Consider the following 24,304-nt stretch of genomic DNA (forward strand, 5'->3'; position numbering starts at 1 on the left):
TGGTCAGGAGCACAGGCTCATAACTATGGTACTTCGTGCAAGTTATTTAATTTCTGTAAGCCTCAATTTCCTCATAGTAAAAAGGGAATAGTGATATCTACCTCATGTGGGTTTGAAGATTAAGTGTTGTCAAAAGTTCAGAAATAAGCTACAAGGATATATTGCACAGTACAGGGAATATAGCCAATATTTTATAATAACTATAAATGGAGTAAAACCTTTAAATATTGTGAATCACTAGGTTATACACCTGAAACTTACAAAATATTGTAAATTGACTGTACCTCAGGTTGTTTTTTTTTTTTTTGAAGTTCAGAAAGAGCAGAAGTAAAACACTGGATCACTGGAATAGTAGTTAGCAAAAGTTTATTGCACACACACACACACAAACACACAACAGTTTGCAAACTGGGGGCACTCAGAACATGGAATGAAGCTTAGAGGTATATTTTTATAAAGCAGCTTATACAATGAGGAGGCAGTGGCTGTTTATTCTTCACAGTAATTGGTTATAATATTAAGAGTTTTTGTAGTGATAGGGAATGGGTTAAAAGTGGTTACTGCACATTAATTTTGGAGAAGTTTAAGTTTTGTTTATGATTTTTAGAGGCATTAACAAGTAGTGGCCCAAGTTAAGTTTTGCTTGTTTTTTTTTTAAGCTCTTTATTGGAATATAATTGCTTTACACTGTTGTGCCAGTTTTTGCTGTACAACGAAGTGAATCAGCTGTATTTATACACATATCCCCATATCCCCTCCCTCCCACGACTCCTTCCCACCCTCCCTATTGCTTGTTTTACAGAATAAGCTAAATTAAGTTTTGCTTGTATGACTAAACTGATTTGTCTGCTCAGTCTGGGCTTTATTTGTGTTCGATTTTTAACAATGTGTAAGTACACAATAGTGCTTAGCTGGAGTCAGGCATAAAATCATTTAGCCATCATTATTAAGTGGTGTGCAAAGCATTTACAATATGTTCATTTACCCCATTTCCTTCCTGTCCTCCCTCCATACCTCCTAGCATTGCCTCTACTTTGTTTCTCTTTGATCCTGAGCAAACTCTCCTAATAACCTTGGGACATCATTTATCCCAGCCACAGCCACTCTAATCCTTGCTCTAGCCCTGATCTATTTGATCTTCATTCTCCTGCCTCTCTTTTTCGTTCTCTCTCATTTTCTTCCCAGCACTTCCCTCTCCCCTCTCCCCAGACTCTTTGCCTTTGGAGTCTAGAAGCTCTGATTTGCTGTATGGCTATGAACAAATAAGTCGTTTAACTGCTAAGTCTCAGTTTTCACATCTGAAAAATGGGAATAATAACATCTACTTTACAAGGTTGTTTTGCGGAGTAGATAATAATGCTCAAGTGCTATGTAAATGCACAGCGCCTCACAAGCGACAGTTACTGGCCTCTCTCATCTCTATTCCCTTCCACTTTCCTCTCCTTCGATCCCCGCTCTATTGTAGCACTAGGAAATTCTTCCAAATGGAAGGTTAGGATTTAACACCAATAGAAGTGCAGATTTGCCGGTTGGTCACGCCTTCCACGCCTAAACGAACCAATCAGAGCATCCGGAGAGTGGCGCCGTACCTCTCCACTTGGAGACCATGTGTAATAGAGCTTGCACTTTTCTCCGTCCTTGCGGACAGCTTGTTTTCGCCTCGCACTCCAGATTCTCGGCCTTGGAGGTGGGGGTGTTTCCTCTTCTTTGTCTCAAGCCCCCCAAATTTTGGCATCGCTAGAGTTGAGCTGCGGTAACCGGAAGTGTGTGCAACCGCGGTGGGTCCCCGGCGATTCTACGCCGGAAGTAGTGTTGGTACGGGGGGTTTCCGCCGGCTGCGCTATGGCGGCGATCCCTCCAGATTCCTGGCAGCCGCCCAACGTATACTTGGAGACCAGGTGAGGGTCCGGCCTTTGGGGCTGGGCTGGTGCCGGCAACGTGGAGCCCACGCTTAGCCGCAGGGCTGGGTTCCTTGGCGCGCTCCTTCGGGAGTGCGACCTCCTCGTGGTCGTGAGGGCAGCCTGAGGGCTGAGTGGGGACCGGCACTGCTCGCGTCCGAGCTCCGAACCGACTCGCGCTGAGACCTTAACTGCAGCGGCCCGATTGCCCTCCTCCCACCCCTCCGTTCATTCAGCCTTTCATTCAATTAACGTGTATTGAGTCTAGAGGCCGGGGACGTAGGATCTGAGGGTTGGAGGTGGGTAAAACACCGTCTTGCCTTTAGAAGCTTACAGTTTAGTGAAGGAGATATGTGTAGATATTAAGGTTGTAAGTAGCACAGTTACAGAAAAAGATTTTTAGGAGAACACAGGAAGAAGCACAGTTATTCCCTCCTATCAAAGAGAGATGATATTGAACACCAAAGAGCTAGCTAGCGCCGTGCGCCTGATGTGTAACATCACATTTAGTTTAATCCTCTTAGCAACTCAAATCATGTAGGTACTATTTCACCTTCTCTCCAGTTTTAGCAGGAGAAATGCCAAAGTTTACAGAGTAAATGATTTGATTAAACCCGTGTAGCTAGTAGGTAGGGGAACCTCATTTGGAGCCTGGTCTGTTTGCCTCACGCGCTAGGTTCTTTAGCCCCATTCATTCCATTGCCTCTTTGGAAAAAGTTAAAAGTGATCTTTCCAAATAGGACAAATAACCTTAAGTAACTTCTTACTGCCACAACAGTATAAAATTGAAATTTTGTAGTCTGAGCTTCAAGATGATTTTTTTCATCTGGCCTTTGCCTACCTCTCTCCCTACATCTGCTATTCTCACATCAGCAGTCAAATCCCAGCCATCGTCTTTCTATCTTTCTTTTCTTGGTCATGCTGCTTTTCCATCAGAGCACAGTTCTCTCAGATGTTGCTCTTGCCCCTGGGCCATTTTCTCCACCTTCTTGTATGAGAAAAGTCAGCTTTTTCTGGCCTCAACTTGAAAGTATGTAGTTTCTCAACTCACCTGTTAATTTTTTTAAGTTACAAAATAAATCAATATTTAAATCCACGCAGTTATAGAAGTGTATAGAATAAGAAGTGAAAGCCACTGCTCTCTGTAAAAACACCATTAATAATTTGTTGCATGACCATCCAGATCTTCTTCACTGTACATATAGACCTCTCTTTTATGTTCTATTTTTAAGTGATAAGATTGTATATCATATTGTATATATATGTTTTTCTGTAATTTGTTTTTCTTTTGCACACTAGTACATGCCACCTTCTGTAGTATGGACATTTCATATTTTAGTCATTCCCTCTTTGAAAACATTTAAATTGCTTCTCATTTTTTTTGTTAGGACAAATACTGGAATAAACATCCTTGCACATACTGTACCCTTAAGCATTTTTGTAAGTGTCCCCATAGAATAGAAACTTAGAAGTTGTAGTTGCTATCAAAAGGTATGCACATTTCAAATTTGTATAGGTATTCTCTGATTACCATTCCAAAAAGTTATCCCCTGTGTTTAAAAAATATCCAACCAGAATGTTGCTCCGGGAGAGGGAAAGCACTTAGAACCGTGTCTTGCACAGAGTAATTGTTAATCTGTGTTGAATGTTAGTGTGAAGGATGAATTGTCAGTAGAATGGCTTTTAGAAAGCTATGTTCTAGCACACACCACGTTTATTTATAGAGTGCTTACACTGTGCTTTTGGCACTGGGTATTCAGGCTATACAGAGTTAACTCAGTTCTTACATTCTTGGAGCTTAAAGTCTAGGTGAGTGATGAAATGGAGGGGGAGGTACATGTCCTAAGTCTTCTTCCTTAGCAGTACTTCAAGGGGAGAAGCGCTCATCACGTTGGGCAGGTATAAAGGTTTGAAGTAATCAGATTTTGCCTTTGTTGTACCCTTCCTAAATACACGCAAACTTTACCTTTTTTTTTTCCATTAAATTTTTTTATTAATAGGTAGTAATTTACATGGCTCAAAAATACAAAAGTTTAAAAAAGATATTCACTGAAACCCTTCCTATCTCCCATTTATCCACTTTCCACTCCCCACCCAGAAACTTATGTATGTATAAATAAATATGAATTCCCAATATTTTAATGTCCAACTTAAAAAAAAATTACAAATTAATCCTAAGATTTTTTTGCCCCTGATTTAGGGGTTGGTTATATTGGTTTCCAACAATCAGTGATTTCTTGTATATAAGGTGTTAGAATTTTTAGTTGTCCACGGTTATTTTGCTTAAAAGAAGTACCAGAAGCTCCTGCATGTTTTACTCAAAGGAGGTATCTGTGTTTATGTTATTTGCATTGTGTTGTTTTTCCTTTGCTGAGCATAAAATCTGATGTTTATCACAATTTCATGACTTACAAGCTTGAAAATGAAGAGGCGTAATGTTCCTGTTTGCTGTGGCCTTGTTCTTGACATAGCTCTACTGTCCTCTCCCCCTGCAGCATGGGGATCATCGTGCTGGAGCTGTACTGGAAGCATGCTCCAAAGACCTGTAAAAACTTCGCTGAACTGGCTCGTCGAGGTTACTACAATGGCACCAAATTCCACAGAATCATCAAAGACTTTATGATCCAGGGAGGTGACCCAACAGGGACAGGTACAGTTAAGTCAACGTTAGTTTCTGACTTAGTCAGTCAACGTTAGTTTCTGTTATAACTGGGTATAAGACAGCCAGGGCTCTCTTCCACATACCAGGGACTGGGTTCATTGATTCTGGTGACGACTACTGCCTTTGGTAGCACACACCTTTCCACAAACACACACATGGAATTGACCAGAAACCAGTCTTGACTCCTGCACTTTATAATAGAGTTTTCATAACTTCCATATATTGCTTACTAAGAGCAAATAACATTTGCCTGAATTATAGTAATGCATAGACTAGTCTGGATAATTAAGAGTAAAGAAGGACATTTGCACTGTTTTGAGGAAGAGTGGGTTCTTTGATTCATTCATTTAACAAATACTGAGCACCTGCCTTGTGTCGGATATTTTTCTGAGCTCTAGGAATATGGCTGTGAATAAAGAAGAAAAAAAAAACCTTCCTGCTTCTCAATAAAGCAGGAAAAGGATGTGGGGATGGGATTTTAGTAGAAAGGTCAGGGAAGTCCTGCCTGAAAGATCTGAAGGAAGTGAAGGAATGAACCTTGTGACAGAGAACATTCCCTTGGAGGGGAGAGTAGGCCCAGAGGCAGTGAAGCAGGAGCCTATGTAGGAGATCATGTAGGACCTTGTAGGGTATAGTAAGTAGAGACTTGGGTTTTATTCTGAATAAGATGGGAGCCATTAGAAGGGTTTGAGCAAAGGAATGACATGATGACTTACTCTTTAAAAAGATCACTCTGGGAATTCCCTGGTTGTCAAGTGGTTAGGGCTCTGTGCTTCCACTGCAGGGGGCACAGGTTCGATCCTTTGTCAGGGAACTAAGATCCCACATGCTGCTCGGCGCAGCCAAAAACAAAAGAAGATCATTCTGACTGTTGTTAAGAGAATAGATGTAGGGGCAAGAGTGAGAGCTGGGAACCAGTTAGAAAGCCGCTGTAGTCATCCAGTCTAGATGTACGTGGTTGGACTAGGCTGATAGTAGAGACGGTGGTGAGAAGTAACTGGATTCAAGTTATGTTTCTTTGTTTGTTTGTTTTTTTAGAACTTTTATTGAGATACAGTTAACATACAATAAATTGCATATATTTAGAGCATACAATTTGGTATCCCAATCTCCCAATTCATTCCCCCCCAACCCACCCTGCTTTCCCCACTTGGTGTCCATATGTTTGTTCTCTACATCTGTGTCTCTATTTCCGCCTTGCAAACTGGTTGATTTATACCATTTTTCTATAGTCCACATATATGTGTTAATATACGGTATTTGTTTTTCTCTTTCTGACTCACTTCACTCTGTATGACAGTCTCCAAGTCCATCCATGTCTCTAGAAATGTCCCAGTTTCCTTGCTTTTTAGAGCTGAGTAATATTCCATTGTATATATGTACCACATCTTCTTTATCCATTCATCTGTTGATGGACATTTAGGTTGCTTCCATCAAGTTATGGTTTGTTTGTTTTTTTAATTTTATTTATTTACTATTTTTTGGGGAGTACACCAAGTTCAATCATCTGTTTTTATACACATATCCCTGTATTCCCTCCCTCCCTCAACTCCCCCCCACCCTCCCTCGAGTCCCCTCCATCCTCCCCATCCCAGTCCTCTAAGGCATCTTCCACCCTCGAGTTGAACTCCCTTTGTTATACAATAACTTCCCACTGGCTCTCTATTTTACAGTTGGTAGTATATATATGTCTGTGCTACTCTCTCGCTTCGTCTCATCATCAAGTTATGTTTTAATAGAAATGGAGCCAGTGGGATTTGCTGAGGTTGGAAGCGGGGAGGGTCAGGCATGTGAGAGAAAGAGGTGGTCAAGGATGACTTCAAGGGTTTTAACTTGAGTTTAGTGAAATGGGAACGTGGAGAGAGGAGCATGTTTGGAGGGAGAACATCAAGAATTTGGTTTTGGTTTTGGACACACTACGTTTGAAATGCTTGTCAGATCTTCCAGTAGAGATATTAAGTAATGGGATATGAGTGTGGGGTTCATGGAAAGGTCTGGGGTGGAGGTATGAATTTGGGAGTTATCATCATTTAGATGGAATTTATTAGTGAAATTGGTAGATGCTAACATTTATAAGTTTAAAGGGTCCTTACTTCCCAGTCTGCATTTTCTCTCTGCTAATTCCTACTCCTGCTCTTTTGCCTTTAAATAGCTTCGTTCTCTCTGTGCCAGTTTTGTCTTTTTCTTCTTTGTCATTCTCAGTTGTCCTTTTCCCTTTATGACTAAGAGGCATTCTATTTTTTCAAAATATAAGGACACATTTCAAAATACAGAATATAGAGGAAAGTAGAAAAAAGAACCAAAAAATCACTCATAAGAGGGAATTCCCTGGTGGTCCAGTGGTTAGGACTCCATGCTTCCACTGCAGGGGCCCAGGTTTGATCCCTGGTCGGGAAGCTAAGGTCCCACAAGCCATGCAGTGTGGCCAAAAAAGAAGAGAGAGAGAGAAAAAAAATCACTCATAAGTATACCTCCTAAAAATACCTAACCACAATTATCTATTCTCCCAATACCCCACCTCTCAGAAATGATGAACGTTAACTTTTGGTGGCCATTATTCTAGACATCTTTCATTTCAGATACGTAGTTAAAAGGATGAATAACTAGCCAGATGGAAATAATTTCAAGAGATAGGCTATGTCATGCATGCTGTTGTTTTTATTTTATTTATTTTTTTTGACTGCATTGGGTCTTTGTTGCTGTGCACGGGCTTTCTCTAGTTGTGGCGAACAGGGGCTACTCTTCATTGGGGTGCACAGGCTTCTCGTGCAGTGGCTTCTCCTGTTGTGGAGCACAGGCTCTAGACGAGTGGGCTTCGGTAGTTGTGGCCCGGGGATTCTAGAGCGCAGGCTCAGCAGTCGTGGCGCACGGGCTTAGTTGCTCCTTGGCATGTGGGATCTTCCCAGACCAGGGATGGAACCCGCATTGGCAGGAGGATTCTTAACCACTGTGCCACCAGGGAAGTTCCGTGCTATTGTTTTTAAAACGAAAAGTATTGTATTTAATTTTGTACATATTGAACAGAAAAACTGACTTCCTGCTAAGAAAGATGAGGCAATTAGTACTTAAATTTCTACGCGTTCCTATTGTTTAGGAAAAACTTAGTTTTGCCTACCTCCTGTGTTGGGAAAAACTCAGTTCTTCCCTCCTGGGTTTCTCCTTTACCTTTTTATGGTCACACGGAACACTTCACATCTGACACTTCTGGTCACCAAATGTGTGGAGTTTTTTCCCCATAACAAGCAATTCCCTGTGACACCAGCTATGTTTAATGAATTTGCTAGAGGAGGTTGGAGAACTCAGGGAAACTTAATGCTTACTTACCAGTTTATTAAAGGATATTGTAAAGAATACAGATGAACAGAGATGCTTCAGGTGAAGTCTGGGACGGTGCTGATAATTGGAACTTCTGTCCCCATGGAGTTAGGGTGCATCACCCTCCCATTGTGGATGTGTTTGTCCTCTTTGAAACTCTCTAAACCCTACACTGTTGGGATTTTGTGGGGGCTTCCTCATGTGGGCATGATCAATTATTAGCTCCATTGCTTTCTCCCCTCCTTCCCTTTCTGGAGAAGGGCGTGGGGCAGGCACTGAAAATTCCAAGCTTCTAATCATGACTTGGTCTTTCTGGTGACCAGCCCCCATCCAGGAGCCCACCCAGAGTCACCTCATTAGAACAAAAGATGGTCCTAGTCCTCTAATCACTTAGGAATTTATAAGGATTTCAGGAGCCCTGTGTCAGGGATGGGGTCAAAGACCAAGTATTAGAACAAGAGGTGCTCCTAGTGTTCTTACCACTTAGGAAATTACAGGAGTTTTAAAAGCTCTGTGCCAGGAACCAGGGGCAGGTATCTATATATCTATATATAAAGATGTATCTTTTTTTCTATTATCTCACACCTGTCCTCTCTCCCTTGCTCCCAATGTTTTGTTGTTAGTTTTGTTTTTCTTTATCAGAGTTTACAGCCTTTTGCATTCTGCACCCGTGAGTCCCTTGGTTACAGTGTGGGTTCTATATTTCAGAGGGTTTAGTGCTCACCTCTAGGCTTTTCTATTCACAAGTGCTAGAAGGCAGAATTTCTTGTTTAGTGGTTTTTATTGCAAGAGCTGGAGGGTGTTATATATATTTTCAGACTCAATCATGTTTGAGAATTTCTGCCATTTAGGCTTATAGTTGAAGATCATGACTGGATATACTATTCTTGGGCCAGACTAATTCCCTCAGATCTTTTTAGACAATTCTGCTCCATTGCCTTCTGGTTTTAAACATGGCTTTGGAGAATACTGAAGCCAGATTTACTCCTGCCTTCAATTTAGGGAAATTTTTTTTATTTGTATTTCTGAATATTTTCTCTCTTATACCTACTGGATTTTCTATTTCAGGAAACTATTTTTTATTTGATCACCTTTGCCTTCCACATCTGTCACATCTCTTCTGAGTAAGTGAGATGATGTTTTTCTGTTTTTTGCTGCATCCACTGAAATAATCTCAGACCTTTACTCTGTGCCTTATTCAATTTTGAGTCCTGTCTATTCTGTTCTTTACTGCTCTAATTTACTTATTAGTGCAGTCTTGGTGTCTTTGGCTCTCAATCTGTTTCCTCAACTCTGTAATCTTTTCACCTTATTTTGTTGATTTGTTATCTTGTCTTTGAGCTCTTGTTTTGTTGCATTCTTATTGTTGTTGAGGCATATGTAGCTGAGACTGCCACAGAGAAACCCTTCTTGGATTATATTTTCTCCCTTCTTTCTCTCCTTCCATTTGCTGTGGGTGTGCTTGCATAGGTGCCATTTCTTGTCATCTTATCCATGCTTAATGTTGGAACCTGCATTGACCTTACATTTTATTTGCTCAGGTACAGTGTAAGTGGATTCTCTTTGTCACTCTCCCTACCTTTGTGGGACCAATTATCTCCCCCATCCCAAATGCCAGGTTGCTTTCTTTCCATTTTATTCTAGCCTGATGAGGGTGCGGGAGAAACACCAGCTCATCTCGTGCTGAATGAGCCCCTGTGGGAGGGCTAACTTCTGTTCTGTCTTCCCAGACTCCTTGCCAGTGGTGTCCCTTGACCCGCACCCCGGGCCCTGGGTAGCCCCTGAATATAGCTGTAGCAGAGGAAAAAGAGCCTCATACCTTTTTTCATCCTCAGCTGGTTTCTGTAACAGAAGACATATTAGCAAGAGAAAAGCATACACATTTATTTACGTTCTACATGACATTTCCTTTATAGGGAAATGAAGACCTAAAGAAGGGGTTACCCTGAGCATTTTTAGGCTAGGTTTGATAAAGAGTAGAAGGTTGTGGGAAAATGTGATCGGACAAAAGGGTTATGAGTATGAGCTCAGTGTGGTAAACTAGGGGAGACTTAGCAAGGCTTGTTCGTTCAGATTCCTCTTGGGTGTCCTCCTTTCTTGAAAGTAGGGATGTTCCTTTCCTCCAGGTATACGGAGGGGACATTTCACTTGAGAGTCTTATGACCCACCTCAGGGCAAGGTCAGAAAGTCTTCCTGCACCTGCCATTTCTCAGATTCCTTCAGCTTGAAATACTCAGTATGCCAAGGTGCCTTATTTTGGAATAGCGTGTCCTGATCCCCATCACGGCCCCGTGTTCCTCCACCCCACGAAGGTGGCCATTGCTGTTAGCCTGACCTGCCACTCCTGAGCGCCTGTGGTGTGTGGGCTTCTGCCTTTGAGGGCTTCTCCTTAACTTCTTCAGGGCTATTCACCCACTCCCCTGTTGACATCTCAAAATTGGAGGGTATTTGTGAAAATTCTCTGGGTGGCACTCCTTTCCTGATTACTACTTTTGGAAATGCAGGCAGAAGAATCTCTTATTTCTTTCCTTGACTGATTCTATTCCGAATCTTTGGAATAAGTTTGTCTCCCTTTTCTTATTTGGTTGTTGCTGATGAATTTTTGGCTTTGAAAGAAATTGAATTTTTTGTTTGTTTCATCAGTTATTGGGGGAGGCAGAGTCTAATTCTGCTTCATTCCACCTTCTTTATCTGAAAACGTCCTGTCGACACTTTGAGTACTACTTTCCTGTCTTCTTCCTTTTTCTCGTTGTTATGAGATAAAATTTTCATTCATAACACCAGTGAACTGAGTCCTTGATTAGTGTACAAGAATCAGAATTGACTCAGATGTGAGTGCTCATGTCAGAGCTTCCCTATATTTCAGCAATTGGTTCTCAGTCCTTCATAATGTCACATTTCCATGATGTAATTTTAATGAAATTGAATCACTCAAAATATTTCCAAATAATTGCATCCAGCCTCAAGTATAATGAGTGGTTGAGCTAAGCCTGCTGGCAGACCCATGGCAGAAGGCAAACAGGAGTTAGGCCCCCCTGGGTCACTAGTATGGACTGCTAGCTGACTAGGTAACACAATTTTTGCTGAACATCTCAGATGAGCAGCATGTGACATCCTGGGCCCTTCAGTAGGTCGATACATCACTTCCATCCTCAACCATCCCTCAGTCTGGCTACTCTGGAACTATACTTTCCATGGTCTTTCTGATACACCTTTGCCAGATGTTTTCTCGATTCAGATATCTTTGACTTTGACCTCCTGCTTCATTTTAAGCCATTTTTCTTCTTTTAAATTTCCTTTATTGTAATAACTCTATGCTGGCCCTTCCCTTAGCCCTCTGAATGTCTTTTATCTGTTTTCTACTAACTTTTTCTCTTTCTCCTTTCCCTGTAAGACACGGCATCCTCTCAAGCTCTTCCCTTCGTTCTTCCTGCTCTGTACTTTGCCTCGCAGTGCTCACCAGCTGCCCTGATTGCAGTGATTAATTACATGCTGATTATGCTGTGCGTCACCCTCACTCTGATTTCATCTCACCTCTTAGTAGCTCCAGGAACACCTGAAAATTTAACCTGTTGAACAGCAAGCTCATTGTTAATTTTATTCATTTGATGAATATTTGCTAAGAGTCTGCGGGGTGTCCTGTACTATTCTAAGGCCTGTGAGGAGTATTTAAGCATTAGAAGTCAAGGCATTTTTCTCTTCTTTGCAGAGCTCCCTGCCCTGCCAGGAAGATAAGGTATTCATTATGAGAAACAACTAGAAAGTAATAACATGATAAACATGCAAATGCATGGTGGTGCGCTATGGAGTATGTATAGAACATAGGTTGGAATAATTCCTAATAAGAGGAAAAAGTACAGTGGAGTGGGATTAGAATGGGATGGAGGCATATTTTGAGGTGGGTCTTGAAGAAATGCAGAAGTTTAACTCTTAAGAGGGCAGGGAAGGGCATTTTAGGTTTAGGAGTTAGAATGAATACAGAACAGAGGCACAAGTGAGAAGCACATAGGGTGTGAAGGAGAACCCACCACCACAGGTGTTGTGTCTCATGCTGGACTGGCTCTGTGATGTAACCCAACCACCTCTCCACGCCCAGGACAGATGCATAAAATGTGATTTCTGAGGCCCCCGAACTGCATGTTTAGGGACAGTAAGGGAGGAGCAGTTTGGGGCAGAGTGTGCAGAGAAGTAGGAGATAGCGTGGGGATTAAGGTCAGCCCAGTTCATGGAGACTCCCAGACAGGAGTTTAGATTTGAATTAGCATCATGCTGGGACCATTTGGGACTCTTGATAAGAAAAATATGTGAGTACATTTAATCCAGCCGTGGTATATGGCAAGGTAGCATAGTGTGGGGGTGAACAGAGGGTTGTGGAGCCCGCTGGGCTTGGGGTTGAATCTTGGCTTCACACAAACACGTAATAAATGTAGACTCGTTATGTAAACTTGCTGGGCCACCTTATCTATAAAAGGGGAGTGTGGTTTTATGTACCTTATGAGGGTTGTTGTGAGTAGTAAATGAGCAGATGTTTACAAAATGGTTAGCACAGGCTTGACGCAAAATAGGAGCTCAAAAAAGTATGGTCGTTTAGTATTTATTTTGGTTGTTAATTCGTTTAACAAATGTCTGTTGGACTCCAGGCATTATTCGTAGAGCTGGGGATACGATGATGAGTAAGAAAGCCCTGGTGGAGCTCTCGTTCTAGTGGGAGAGAGTGAACAAACAAGTACCTGATATGCTGTCGGGTTGCGCGTGACAAGTGATTTGAAAAAAATGATGTATAAGGGGGTAGAGCAGAATTCTCAGCCTTGGCACTATTGACATTTTAGGCTGGATAATTCTTTGTTGTGGAGGCTGTCCTGTGTGTTGTACAACATTTCGCTGCTTCCCTGACCTCTACTCCCTAGATACCAGTAGAAGCCCACAGTATAACAACCAAAAATGTCTCCACATATTGTTCAGTGTCCCCAGCGGGCAGAGACCCCTGGGATAGTGAGGGAGGTGCTACTTTGGATAGTGTGATTAGGGAAGACCTCTCTGAAAAGAAGGCATTTGAGCGGAGCTCTGGATAAAGTCATGAACCATGAGACTGTCAGAGGCAAGGACAATCCAGAGGGAACGGCAGTCTGAGGTCTTAGACCAGAGTATGCTCTGCAAGAAACAGCACGGAGGCCAGTGTGGCTGGAGCAGGTGAGTGAGGGGGAGAGTGGCAGGAGGTATCAGAGAACCAGATCATGGAAATTCTTGTAAGTTGTGGTGAAGACTTTGGATTTTATCCTAAATGTGATGAAATGTCACTGAAGGATTTTGAGCAGAGGACTGCAAAGTGTACAATTTGATTTTTTTTTCTTATTAGTAATGCATATATGGCAATCCCAATCTCCCAGTTCATCCCACCCCAACCCCCTCTCCCCCCCCACATCCCCCCCTCTTCCCCCCTTGGTGTCCATATGTTTGTTCTCTAAATCTGTGTGATGAGAGCTGTTTTAAAAGGACCCCCTGACTTCCACCTGGAGAATAGACTGGTGCAGAAAGTAGGAGGCAAGGCCGGACGCAGGGAGACCAATTAGAAGCTTTCATTGTTGTCAAAGCTAAAGCTTATAGCTTGGACTGTGGTGATAGTGGTTCTGTTGGTTCTGGTCCTCTGGGACGCACATGTCAAGACTGAGAAAAAGAAATTCAAGAGATTTAAGTGGGGTCACACCTGTGATTGATAAAGGGGCGAACGAGCAAGATTTGGAAAAGGAAGTCTTCACATGTTAGTACACGTCTAACATCTGTGAAAGGAGAGAGGGGAATGGAGAAGGAGCCAGCAGAGGAAAATGAAGAGCTGCCAGTAAGGTGGGATTTCAAGAAGGGTGACACTACCTGTCAGATACTGCTGTTGGATCCGGCAGGGTGAGGCCTGAGGATTGACCATTGGATTTAGTGACAACATGGTGGTACTGATGACCTTGACAAGAGCAGTTTCAGGGGAGTGGTGAGGGCAAACATCTGAATGGAGAGCATTCAAGAGGCTGGAGAAGAAGTGGGATGGGGTTTTTCTGGGAATCGATGCAGAGAAATAGGGAGATACGTGAGACAGTGTTGTTTTTCCAGAATGGGAAATAGTAATACCATGTTTTTATGCTGATAGGAATGATCTACCATAAAGAAAAACTGATACAGGAGAAGGGAAAATCATAGGTGGGGCAAAGTTCCTTGAACGTGAATGGGGTTGATTAGTATGTGGTGGTGGGATAGTCATTTGAACAGTTTATTTATATAGTGTATTAATAATGGAGGAAGGGAGGTAAATGGGTAGAGATGTAGGAAGGAAAGTGGATTTGGTGATGAGAACATGTGAAAGTTCTCTTCCTTTTTCTCAGTGAAGTAAGAAGCAAAGTTATCCACAAAGAGCAAGGAGCAGAGGCGGAGTGGTGGAGGTTTGAAGACAGAGGAACTAGTGTAAACTCGGGCAGACGGACTGCCAGGTGGACTGCTCGTCAAAACCTGCAGTCACCTCTCACAGAAAATGCTCAGATTATCTCAGTTAAAGGAGGCTCATCATCACTGATACTACTGTGTTTGCTTCATGTTATATACCACATGGTTTCCATGCATTATCTCATTTAATTCTCATAATGTCCTATGAGACATAAGTAGTAGTACCATTCCTGTTTTTCAGACAAGGGAACTGGGGCTTAGAGAGGGTAAGTATCTTGCTTAAGGTTACACAGCTAGTAAGTGGTGGAGTAGTAACCAAAATCCAGATCTCTCTGACCCCAAAGGCAAGTGAGAAAGAGAGGACTCTATCTTAAGAGCTAAAGCTTCTTGGAGAACTGTAGTATTATTTACTGTGTTAGATCTGGTATCTGGCATTTGCCCTGGTAATCCAACAGCAGCTCCACTAGTCATTTCCCCCTTCCTATTGTTACTAACAAAGTGATTGGATCAGTTTGGGATGCTTTTGGCTGCAAGTAACAGAAAACTCAACCACAGAGGCTTAAACAAAGAGAGCTTTTTTTTTTCTCACATAACTAAATGTCTGGAGGTAAGCAGTTGCAGACATTGGTTCATCTGCCCAGCAGAGTTGTCAGGGACCCAGGCTTGCCATGCCCTTCTGCTCCTCCATTCTTAATGTGTCGGCCTTTGATCGCAAACTTCTCATGGTTGCAGGATGGCTGCTGCTGCTCCTAACATCACCTCTGCTTTCAAAGAAGGAAGATGAGGAAAGAACTATGGGTGAAAGACAGGAGTGTATTTTCCTTTTTTTTTTTTTTTAATCAGGAATGCTATAGCTTTCCTAGAAGCTCTACTCAGTGGCTTCTGTTTATGTCAGTAAGTCAAAACTGAGTCATCTGGTTACCCCTAGCTGCACACAGTACTGGTCAGTACCTGCCTTTTTTTGTCTCTGAGGTTGAGGCAGGCCATGGAGAAGGGGTTGGAGATGCTCAGAGGACATCTGTGGTATCTATTAGAGGCTCTCTTGCTGGAAGAGAGGCTTTGATTGGTTTGGTTAGTTGCCTTCTTATGTTGAATGCCCCAGGCAGAGCTTTCATGTGGGCCTCCTAATGGGTAGCTGGCTGACCTGTGGCTGCTTTAGGGCTAGATATTAATCTGTGATTCCATCAGCTGTGGCATGGGAGTGGTGGGGACAAGTAGCACCAAGTATGATAATCTTTGTGTAAGAGACCACTCTGCATGTCTTAGATGTCACTCCAGTTCATCTTGAGACATTTCTACAGTCAGTGAGCAGGAAGAGGAGGAAGAGACATCAGATAAGAAAGGCTTTTTTGTTTTTTTTTTTTTTTTTAAGAAACAGAAAACACAGATCATAAAGAAAAAGATTAAGAGATTTCAACTGCAAAAAATTCTTTGCATGAGAAGATCTCATTAAAAGAGTGAAAAAAGTAAACTGGAAAAAGTATTTGCAAAAGCATTACCTGACAAAGGATTAGTATCTAGAATAATCCTACTATTAAAATATATATAAAATTTAAAGTGTCAAACCACTCAGTAGAAATGTGGCTGTTGAGAGAGGAGGAAAGCTAAATAGCCAGTAGACAGGAAATTATGCATAGCTTCAGGGAAACGCAGTTTAAAACACCAAAAGAGATCTGACACCTCTCAGACCGACAAATGTTAGAAGAAGGCTGGCAAAAGGACCTCAAGCAGTAAGAGTGAAAGCACTGTGGGTGGGGGTGCGCACTGCAGCGACTCTGGCAAGATAATTGGGGAAATCTAGTCGTGGTGAAACGCTCATAAACTGTGAGCCTGTATGCCCCCCATGAGGTGTTGTCCCTGAGAGCTCCTGCACTTGTGTTTGGGAGACAGTATAAGAATGGTTATTGCAGCATGGTTTATGATAGCAAAAACATTGGAAAGGCCCTAAATATCCATCACCACGAGAAAGATAAGATTGTGTTGTAATTGTACAATGGAATGGATGCTACAGAGAGCTGCGTGGAACAAAATGGGTGAATATCACTTACTGTGGCAAGCCAAACAAAGCTAACTGCAGAAGAATATATAGAGTATAATACCATTTATATAAACCTAAGAACATGCAAACAACAGTACATTTGTTTAGGGATGCATACAGTATGTAGTAGAAAAGAAAAACGCATGGAAATGACAAATTCCTGGTCAGAATAGTGAATACATGAGAGCAAAATGAGGTCCTTGCAGCAGTTAGCTCTTGGGGGCGTGGCGGAGTTGGGGGAGGGAAACAGAGTGTCTGTGTGCCTGGGGTTTTTGACTGGATTGGCCAAACTTTGTTTCTTGAGGGGAGCCTGCAGTTGTTTGTCATATTATTCTTTGTATCTTTTTATGTCTGAAATATTAACTACATTGAATAAATGTTTAAAAGAGAGGGTGGAAGAGTAAAAGAACTTTGAGAGTACAGAGTTTGGAAAACAGGCCTGTGCCTGTCTCCCTTGTGTCTTTACTAGAGGAAGCACACAGCACATGCACAGGCTTCCTAATCGTTGGCTTTGTGTGTTATCATTGACATCTGTTGCCTGCCCCGTACCAGAGAACTCTTTAAAATCTTTCCCTGTCTCCCTGCCATTTCTCCCCTATTCTACATGCTCAGAAGAGTGTTTTGATTGGAATTATTTGTCTTTCTGACATTTTGCTGCAAGCCTTACTGAGCTGAATTAGGTTATGAAAAGATAACACTATGAGGAAACTGCCTTTGAGTCCCAAACTACTTGCAGTTGGTCAAACTATGCATAGTGAGTGAAGTGGGGCCTCCATGCCCTTTCCTCTCATCTCCTCCTGATTGCTTAAACCCCCAGGCTTCATCTGTGACTCTTGATTGGCCTATCCTGTTTGTGGTGCCATTCATGTGGTAGGTTTCAGTTCCTAGAGAGTGGGGCCCTGAGGTTCTGGCAGTCCTTGGCTTGCAGGGATCACACTTCCAAGGCTCAGCCTGTGGCCAGACAGTGCACTGCTGAACTTCATCCTCAGCTTGCTCATTCAAGCCCTGGAGGTAGGGCTTGACCTTGTTTGTCCCCATAGCCCTCTTTCTCCTCTCTCATTTTCAGCCCTAATACTTCTACTAACCACCTCCTACCCCAAGCTCAAGCAGGAACCTTGACTCTGTAGTCAGAGGGAACATACTGGTTATATAATTGCTGTTTGGAGGTATACTGGCATGTTGGAGTTTTTGAAATGAATGTTTACATAGTTTGGTAGTTAAGTAATTTTCCAGAAGCATAGGTAGCCTGGGTCAGGTGGGAGGTTTCCCCAGCTCTGTTAGGATTCACCCCCATTCCTCTTTGCTTGAGAACAGTGTTTTCTTCCTGAACCGGGGGCTGTGAAAGGCTCCCTGTGGTGGAGCATCCTAAAAGATACAGCGAAGGATTTTTTTTACCATGGAAACACCTTAGTGTGCCCCAGGGGCCTCTGGGGGTGGACGTGGTGCTTTAACATGCTACTTTCGCAGCAGGCTGTAGAAGGAAGTGAGCTCCCTGCCTCTGGCCTGTTTCCTGGCTACCAGGCAAGCAGAGTAAGCTTATAAATCCACTGTTCACTTTGTTTCAGGCTGTTTTGTCTTGATTGGTCAACTTGGAGAAGCCGAAGTAGTTCAACAAGGCATATAGTTGACTAAATAATTAAGAGAGTTATCTCCTATTAAGACATTTTTTCCTATGGAAACATCTTATTTAACGTATCATTTTCTCTAACAACAAAACCTGGGTGCCCAGCACAACAAGAGTGTGGACTCCTATGGATATATAAATAACATGTGGTGGTGCTGTTGCTAGCAAATCATTCCCAATGCCGTGTTCCTTCATATTCTCCTTACAGTTCCTGCCCTTCCTCCCAGTGAATTCTGCCTGCTGTATTATTATTCTTTTCTGTCACATTGCCACTTAGCAGTGTCCTTGTTTCTCTTTAAGCTAGTTAATCTTTGACTTAAATGAATTTTATTTTCCTTTATCTAGGTTAAGGATGGCAAATAATTTTCAATTCTTATGCCATCTCTGATCCACTAAAAATGGCTACCTGGAGTTCTGGATTGGATTCAGAGGCCAATCTAAGCTCAGCGGGGAAGACTGCTGCTTGATTAGCAATGTCTCTGATGGGCATAGGGTTAGGGCTTGGAGCACTCCTGTCTAAAGTACCGATAAAAATGTAAAAAAATTAAGAAAGCTCTTAATACATCAAACCATGAATGGTGGTTATTTGTAGGTGGTTAGATTACAGGGGACTTTAATGTTCCTTTGATAATGATCTATGTTTTCTACATTTTGACAGTGAACATGTATTACTTTAATAAGCAGGAAAAAAAAACACTCAGTGTTATTTTGAAAAGAAACATCTTACCTAAACGAAACCAGTGATTTGAATGTGCTGTGTGAGTGCTTGATTCGGCTGCTGGGCTGTTTAGTTGCAATGTACTTAGCAGGGTGCTAGGCACGCTCACTGATTTTCCTCTCCTGTACTCCAAAAGCCATTTGACCCTGGACCATAGTTCTTGGTGTGAGGTAGAATGTGGGCCGATTGGTTTCTGTCTTCTAACTGGCAGGTCGAGGTGGTGCATCTATCTATGGCAAGCAGTTTGAAGATGAACTTCATCCAGACTTGAAATTCACAGGTAAGTATATGATCTGGCTGGACTGGATAGGAAGAGGGAATGGATTTTAAAATTACTCTTTTGGCTGTGATTCAAGGTGAATGCCTGACACCGTGGCACAGTGCCATGTAGCTGCGCAGCTGCAGAGCCACAAAGAGCTCTGGTGGATTAGAGAAAGCGGTGCCTCTCAGAGCCCTGAGCAATACGGAGTGCTGATCTGAGTGATCTCAATTCTAGCTACTTGTTGAATGTTGCTATTATAAACCATAAGAAAGCAAAAGCTTCCTCAAAGAAGCAGGAGACCTTCCTGGATTTTCGAGGGGAATTCAGCACACGATACAGCGGCTAGTGGGGGATCATCATGGATAGAGGCTGGGGGCAGGTGAAGACAAGGAAGATGAGGACATTGGGGTGGTTGGTCTGGCTTCTTTTTATCCCTAGGCTGGTGAAGCTGGTCCAGGCTGGAGCTGTCGGGGTTATTCATACCTTTTCCTCTCTTCCTTTTTCCCACCAGGGGCTGGAATTCTTGCAATGGCCAATGCTGGGCCAGACACCAACGGCAGCCAGTTCTTTGTGACCCTGGCTCCCACCCAGTGGCTTGACGGCAAACACACCATTTTTGGCCGTGTGTGCCAGGGTATAGGAATGGTGAATCGAGTAGGAATGGTGGAGACAAACTCCCAGGACCGCCCCGTGGACGACGTGAAGATCATTAAGGCATACCCTTCTGGGTAGACTTGCTGCTCTCTTGGGCACACGCAGGTCTTCTGAGATGGCCCCAGCGAACCAGTTTCCAGATGACCTAGAGTGACACGTAATTCTAAACTTCATTTTGGCCTTGCAAATCTGAGGCGCTGAGGAGGCCTAGGGTCTTGGGTGAGTTAGAGATGGAAGTGTATTTTAATAGGATGCTTCTTTTCTCTTCCCCAGTGCCTGTGTTGACAGAGCATTTGCAGAAATGCCCATATGTGATTGTTCACAGGTTACTGCTCACTGCAAGTGACCCATACTGCTCCTTCTTGTGTGTATCTGCTCTGTACACTTGGAACAAAATGAAGCCAACTCTGTCATTTCTCAACCTCTTCATGCAGAAGTTTATATTCTGGCCTACACTGCAGTCTTTGGTGGCTGACAGCCGTAGAATTCAAAACCAAGTAGTGTCTATCAGCCTTCTTAACTGTGTACACCCCCTATTTCAGTCTCTTGCATTCGTTCTTCCAGGGATCGGATGCATCTCTATATATATTTTCCCTCTCAAAACCAGAACATCAACACTGCTGTTTCTGACACTTAGACATCCCACGCAAAGCCACATTGAATTTTTGCCAAGTGAAAAATGCATCCAACAATCAAGTTTCTAAGAAGGTGTCAAGTGTGGAATGATAATGTGTAATAATCGAGAAATGAATTTATTAAAAAGAAGCAGAAGCGTTGACCATTTTTTCCCCAGGAAGGAGTAGAAATCTGTAGTGAGCATAAGGACAGACTGTGAATTCTCCTTAATTAAAAAGCAGTATCCTCATAAAGGAGAAGTATCACTTAAGTTTTTTAACCTAACACTTTAGAAAAACTAGATAAGAGATTTTATATATATATTTTTTTAATCTTTCTGCTTTTTTTAGGGAGGGGTTGGTGAGAGTAAGGAAGTTAATACCTATGGAATACATAGAAACTTCCAAAATAAAATGCCATTGATAGTTGAAATCGCTGCTGTAGTTTGATTTTTAAATATTGTATGAGGTTCTAATAGCCATTTGGACTTCTGAACTATTTCAGGTAGTACTGCAGGACCGATCTTCAAGTTTTCATATCACTTTAGGTTTTTGGATCTGTAGCAGACTTCTCCCATCCAAGAGTAGGTTTGACTTTAAAAAGGCAGTACCAAAGAAAGAAGTGATGTTAGTTAGCATTTCTGAGTGAGGGGGAAGCCCCTGTAGATTAACAAGTGGATGTGCTGAGAGACCTGAACCATTCCCCGAACCTGGAAGAGAAACACCTGCATGTCATCCTGGGCCCACAGGCAATATGTGTTGTGGTGTTTGTTTTCTTAAATGGGTAGCTCCTTGATTGAAAAGGGGATTATAGCTTAACTGTTCCTCCTTATTACTCTACACATTTTGGAAATGGTGATTTACTTTATGGAATGGCCAAACAAGGTTCTGTTCCCCAAGCCTTCCCCATATTCACCCTCTTTCTCCATCTTTCTCTCTCTTTTCTCTCAACAACAAAAAAGCAAAACCCAACAACAAACTATGTAAATGACTTTGTAGCCTCCCAGAGATGGTTTTGGGGTACAGAGTACTATTCTGGGAAAATGGAAATACATTTCTTTCAGCCTGAACTGGGTGGACATAATTGAACCCACCTCTAGGAGCAAGGATTAAGACACTCAACCACTGACCTTCCAGAATTATAATCCTGAAAATTGCTGCTTTCACCCAGGTCATGGGAGTGGTAGAAATGTATTACTGGTACTTTGAGAAGTAAAGAAGGTTGTGATTACACTTGGGAAGAGAGCTACACAGGCACAGTTCCTTGTTTCTGGATAAGTATACCAACCGTATGCCGAGGTGACCACACACGCAGCGTATGCCAATTTTCATAAAGGACGTGACCTCAAAGAGTAAAACTTGAATTGTTTCAGTTTCTAGTGATTCTGCCAATTAGCCAGAGATGTAGAAATTCCTGATTCTGTGTAAAGGGAGCTTGTGTAAAAGGAAACCTGATTGATCCTTTTGTCATATGAATGTCCACACTGTCTCTGGAGAAGTACAGTTAGGACAACTCTCATGGAAGTGGGATATGCTAGGGCACAGATAGCTCATTTCAGTCACAGCTCAAATAGATCAAGGTGAAGGTAGGTTATGCGAAGAATGCAGGATGAGTTTGTAACTTAGATGGAGATTAATGAAGATAGGTTGTGGGACTGTCAGAGCTAATCAAGGGACAGGAGAGCTATCGCTTTGGTGGGAAGGGTAGGAGATTCCAAACTTTTTAGAGAAGGCTTGAAGTTGGGAAAGAAGCCTTCAAACAAGTGCCCATGAATGGGTAAGAAGTTTGGTTCCCAGACTAGAAAGTGTGTGGTCCCCAAGGGTCCTAGCCCAGGGCTTCTCACACTGTGCCACACATAAGAATCACTGGGGAACCTGCTAGAAAGCAGATCCAGATTCAGCATCTGGCCAGAGATTCTGCGTTTCTAACCGCCTCCCAGGAGATGGTGACTGCTGGTCCATATACCACATTTTGAGTAGTGAGAGCCTAAAGGTCTTGTTTGTCCAACATGAACTTGGGGCAGGCAGGTGGTTCCTAAGAACATGAAGCAATCAGGACGATAACCTTTTCTTGTGCCTCCTAGACCAGTAGTGGTCTTAGAAAATAGAAAGGATTCAAAGCACAGGATGAGCTTTAACAGCTCTTGGCCTTGGCTGCTAGATTGAGCTTTAAGAAGCAGTGCCCTTCCACCTTCTGTTCTCGTTTGGTACACCATGCACATCAGACCATGTGTGACACGAAGATCCTGTGTGGGCACCAGGGTGTATGAGATGGTGTGGTTTAGTAAACATCACAGAAACGCAGGAGAGACGTCATCAGCAGTTATGACATTGAGGGTATAGGGCTCTGGAACCAGACTGCTAGGGTTCAGAGCCCAGCTTCACCGCTTAGCAGCAGTGTGGTGAACTATTAATAGTTTCTTAATCTCTCTGTGCCTTAGTTTCCTCAACTATAAAATGAGGATAATGGTCCTAACCTCATAAGGCTATTGTGAAGATTATTTAAATAAGCTAGAGCAGGTATTCGGAACAGGGACCGGCATCTAGGAAACAGCTCTCGTTATTACAGGTGGCCCTTGAAGCCACCACATACCTCTCCTGCCTCTTCACCCCAACATTTCAGCAGCCTGACCTTGTACCCCTCTCCCTCCTGCTGGGCTAACCTCTGAACAAAGGCCAGTGTCTTATTCCCCTTTTGGAGTCCCTTTAGCACCTTATGCAGTTCTTTGAGGTTACTGCTGAATAAGTCAAATTAAGAATTGGTCTCTGTCAGGAAAAGACTGAGATCCATTTGCAGAAATAGCTTTATCCCAAGCCTCCAAACCCAGGTTTTAGCTGGTATGGCAGCAAAGCCTTTCCACTAAGCCCTGTGGAAGTCCTCAGCTTGATTTATTTTTGGATTGTGTCTCTAGAATATGTCAAAATAGCTTTCCCTGCACAAGGGAAACGATTCCTACCCCCAGATCCTCGAGCCAATCTGAGCTGTCACTGTGGCCCCTTCTGGCACTACATTCTTGCAACGTGTGGAGGAGGAAACATTGAAAAGCACATTTGTTTAAGTGGTGGAGTTTGCTGCCTACAAAGCACTTCATGGCCTCAGAGCCTGTAGAGTAGATTACTGTTCCTCAGGTAAACATCAGATAGGGGATCTTCCAGTGACATTTTTTTTTTACAGATAAAAAAGGGGAGAAAAAAAAAAGCAAAGTACCAGGGAAGAAAACGTGTTAGGGTCGGACTCTAAGGCTGGCTTCGTCTGATTTTGAAAAATGGGCCCTTGTTTGTTCTTCCAAGTAGGTAATAATTCATAATCCCTAACTGAAACCACAGATGGCCAGTTTGGGGTAAGGTTCGTGGACAGTGAGATGTGAGGCTTTTGTGTGACCTTGGGCGATTCACTTTACCTCTGAAACTTGATTTTCTCATTCATCAAGCGAAGATCAGAACAAAGTCCCTATTAGCCCTAAATTTCTAAATCTAGGTCATTCTGAGAAGATTCCTTCAGCTGCCAAATTTCCATTTAGCATGCTGGTTTGGAAATTTGCCACTAGAGGCCAGTGTGAATACAATTTAGCCTTGCAGCTTCTTCAAAAGGCAAAAGCCTACCAATGCCTTTCATGATTCTGAGCCAGGCCTGGCACCCCTTGGATGTGGAAAATCGGCAACTGCTCAGACTGCGTGGGGCCAGAATTGAGATATCAGCCTGGCACTGAACAGGCCTGGGAAAGCTCTCTGTCGGCACAGGCCCACCAGCCCTCTTTCCTGTCTACTGGACTAGATGGAGGAGAAGCCCTTATGCATGGTGAGGGTGGATGAGCCCCTGTGCCCAGGGCCTGGTTCTATAGTATGCCTCATCGTAAAGAGCCAGCTCCTCTTAGCCACTTAATATTCCATTTTACAGTTGAATTCATTCATTCAGCAAGTAATTGTGGAGCCCCTCTTTTAGGCTCAGCAATAGCAAATATTTCCATAGAGTCAACCAGAAGGAACCTTAGAAGAAAAGGAAAAGTTGTTGTTGCTCTTTCTCTATTCCATGGTCTGTGGAAAGCTTGTTATATGTGTGTTTCTCATAATCCCCAAAGCCAGCCTCTGAGGT

At 42.8% G+C, this 24,304-nt stretch overlaps 1 protein-coding gene across 1 annotated transcript; it reads left to right on the forward strand.

Annotated features, from left to right (window-relative positions):
* Positions 1-1,612: 1,612 nt before the first annotated feature.
* PPIL1 (peptidylprolyl isomerase like 1) lies at positions 1,613-20,644 on the forward strand. Its single transcript, XM_057700622.1, has 4 exons — positions 1,613-1,898; positions 4,394-4,548; positions 18,893-18,961; positions 19,455-20,644. Exons 1-4 carry the CDS (start codon positions 1,843-1,845, stop codon positions 19,673-19,675), a joined length of 501 nt encoding a protein of 166 aa, XP_057556605.1. The 5' UTR covers positions 1,613-1,842; the 3' UTR covers positions 19,676-20,644.
* The last annotated feature ends 3,660 nt before the right edge of the window (positions 20,645-24,304 follow it).

This window comes from Hippopotamus amphibius, chromosome 11 (genome assembly GCF_030028045.1).
Source record: "Hippopotamus amphibius kiboko isolate mHipAmp2 chromosome 11, mHipAmp2.hap2, whole genome shotgun sequence".
Classification (NCBI taxonomy): domain Eukaryota; kingdom Metazoa; phylum Chordata; class Mammalia; order Artiodactyla; family Hippopotamidae; genus Hippopotamus; species Hippopotamus amphibius.

What these genes read in the sequence shown, in the direction of transcription:
- PPIL1 (XM_057700622.1), top strand. Translation starts at nt 1,843, where the DNA reads ATGGCGGCGATCCCTCCAGATTCCTGGCAGCCGCCCAACGTATACTTG. An exon ending in AACGTATACTTGGAGACCAG is followed by an intron (nt 1,899 to 4,393) that starts GTGAGGGTCCGG and finishes CTCCCCCTGCAG; the next exon opens with CATGGGGATCATCGTGCTGG. An exon ending in TCCAGACTTGAAATTCACAG is followed by an intron (nt 18,962 to 19,454) that starts GTAAGTATATGA and finishes TTTTCCCACCAG; the next exon opens with GGGCTGGAATTCTTGCAATG.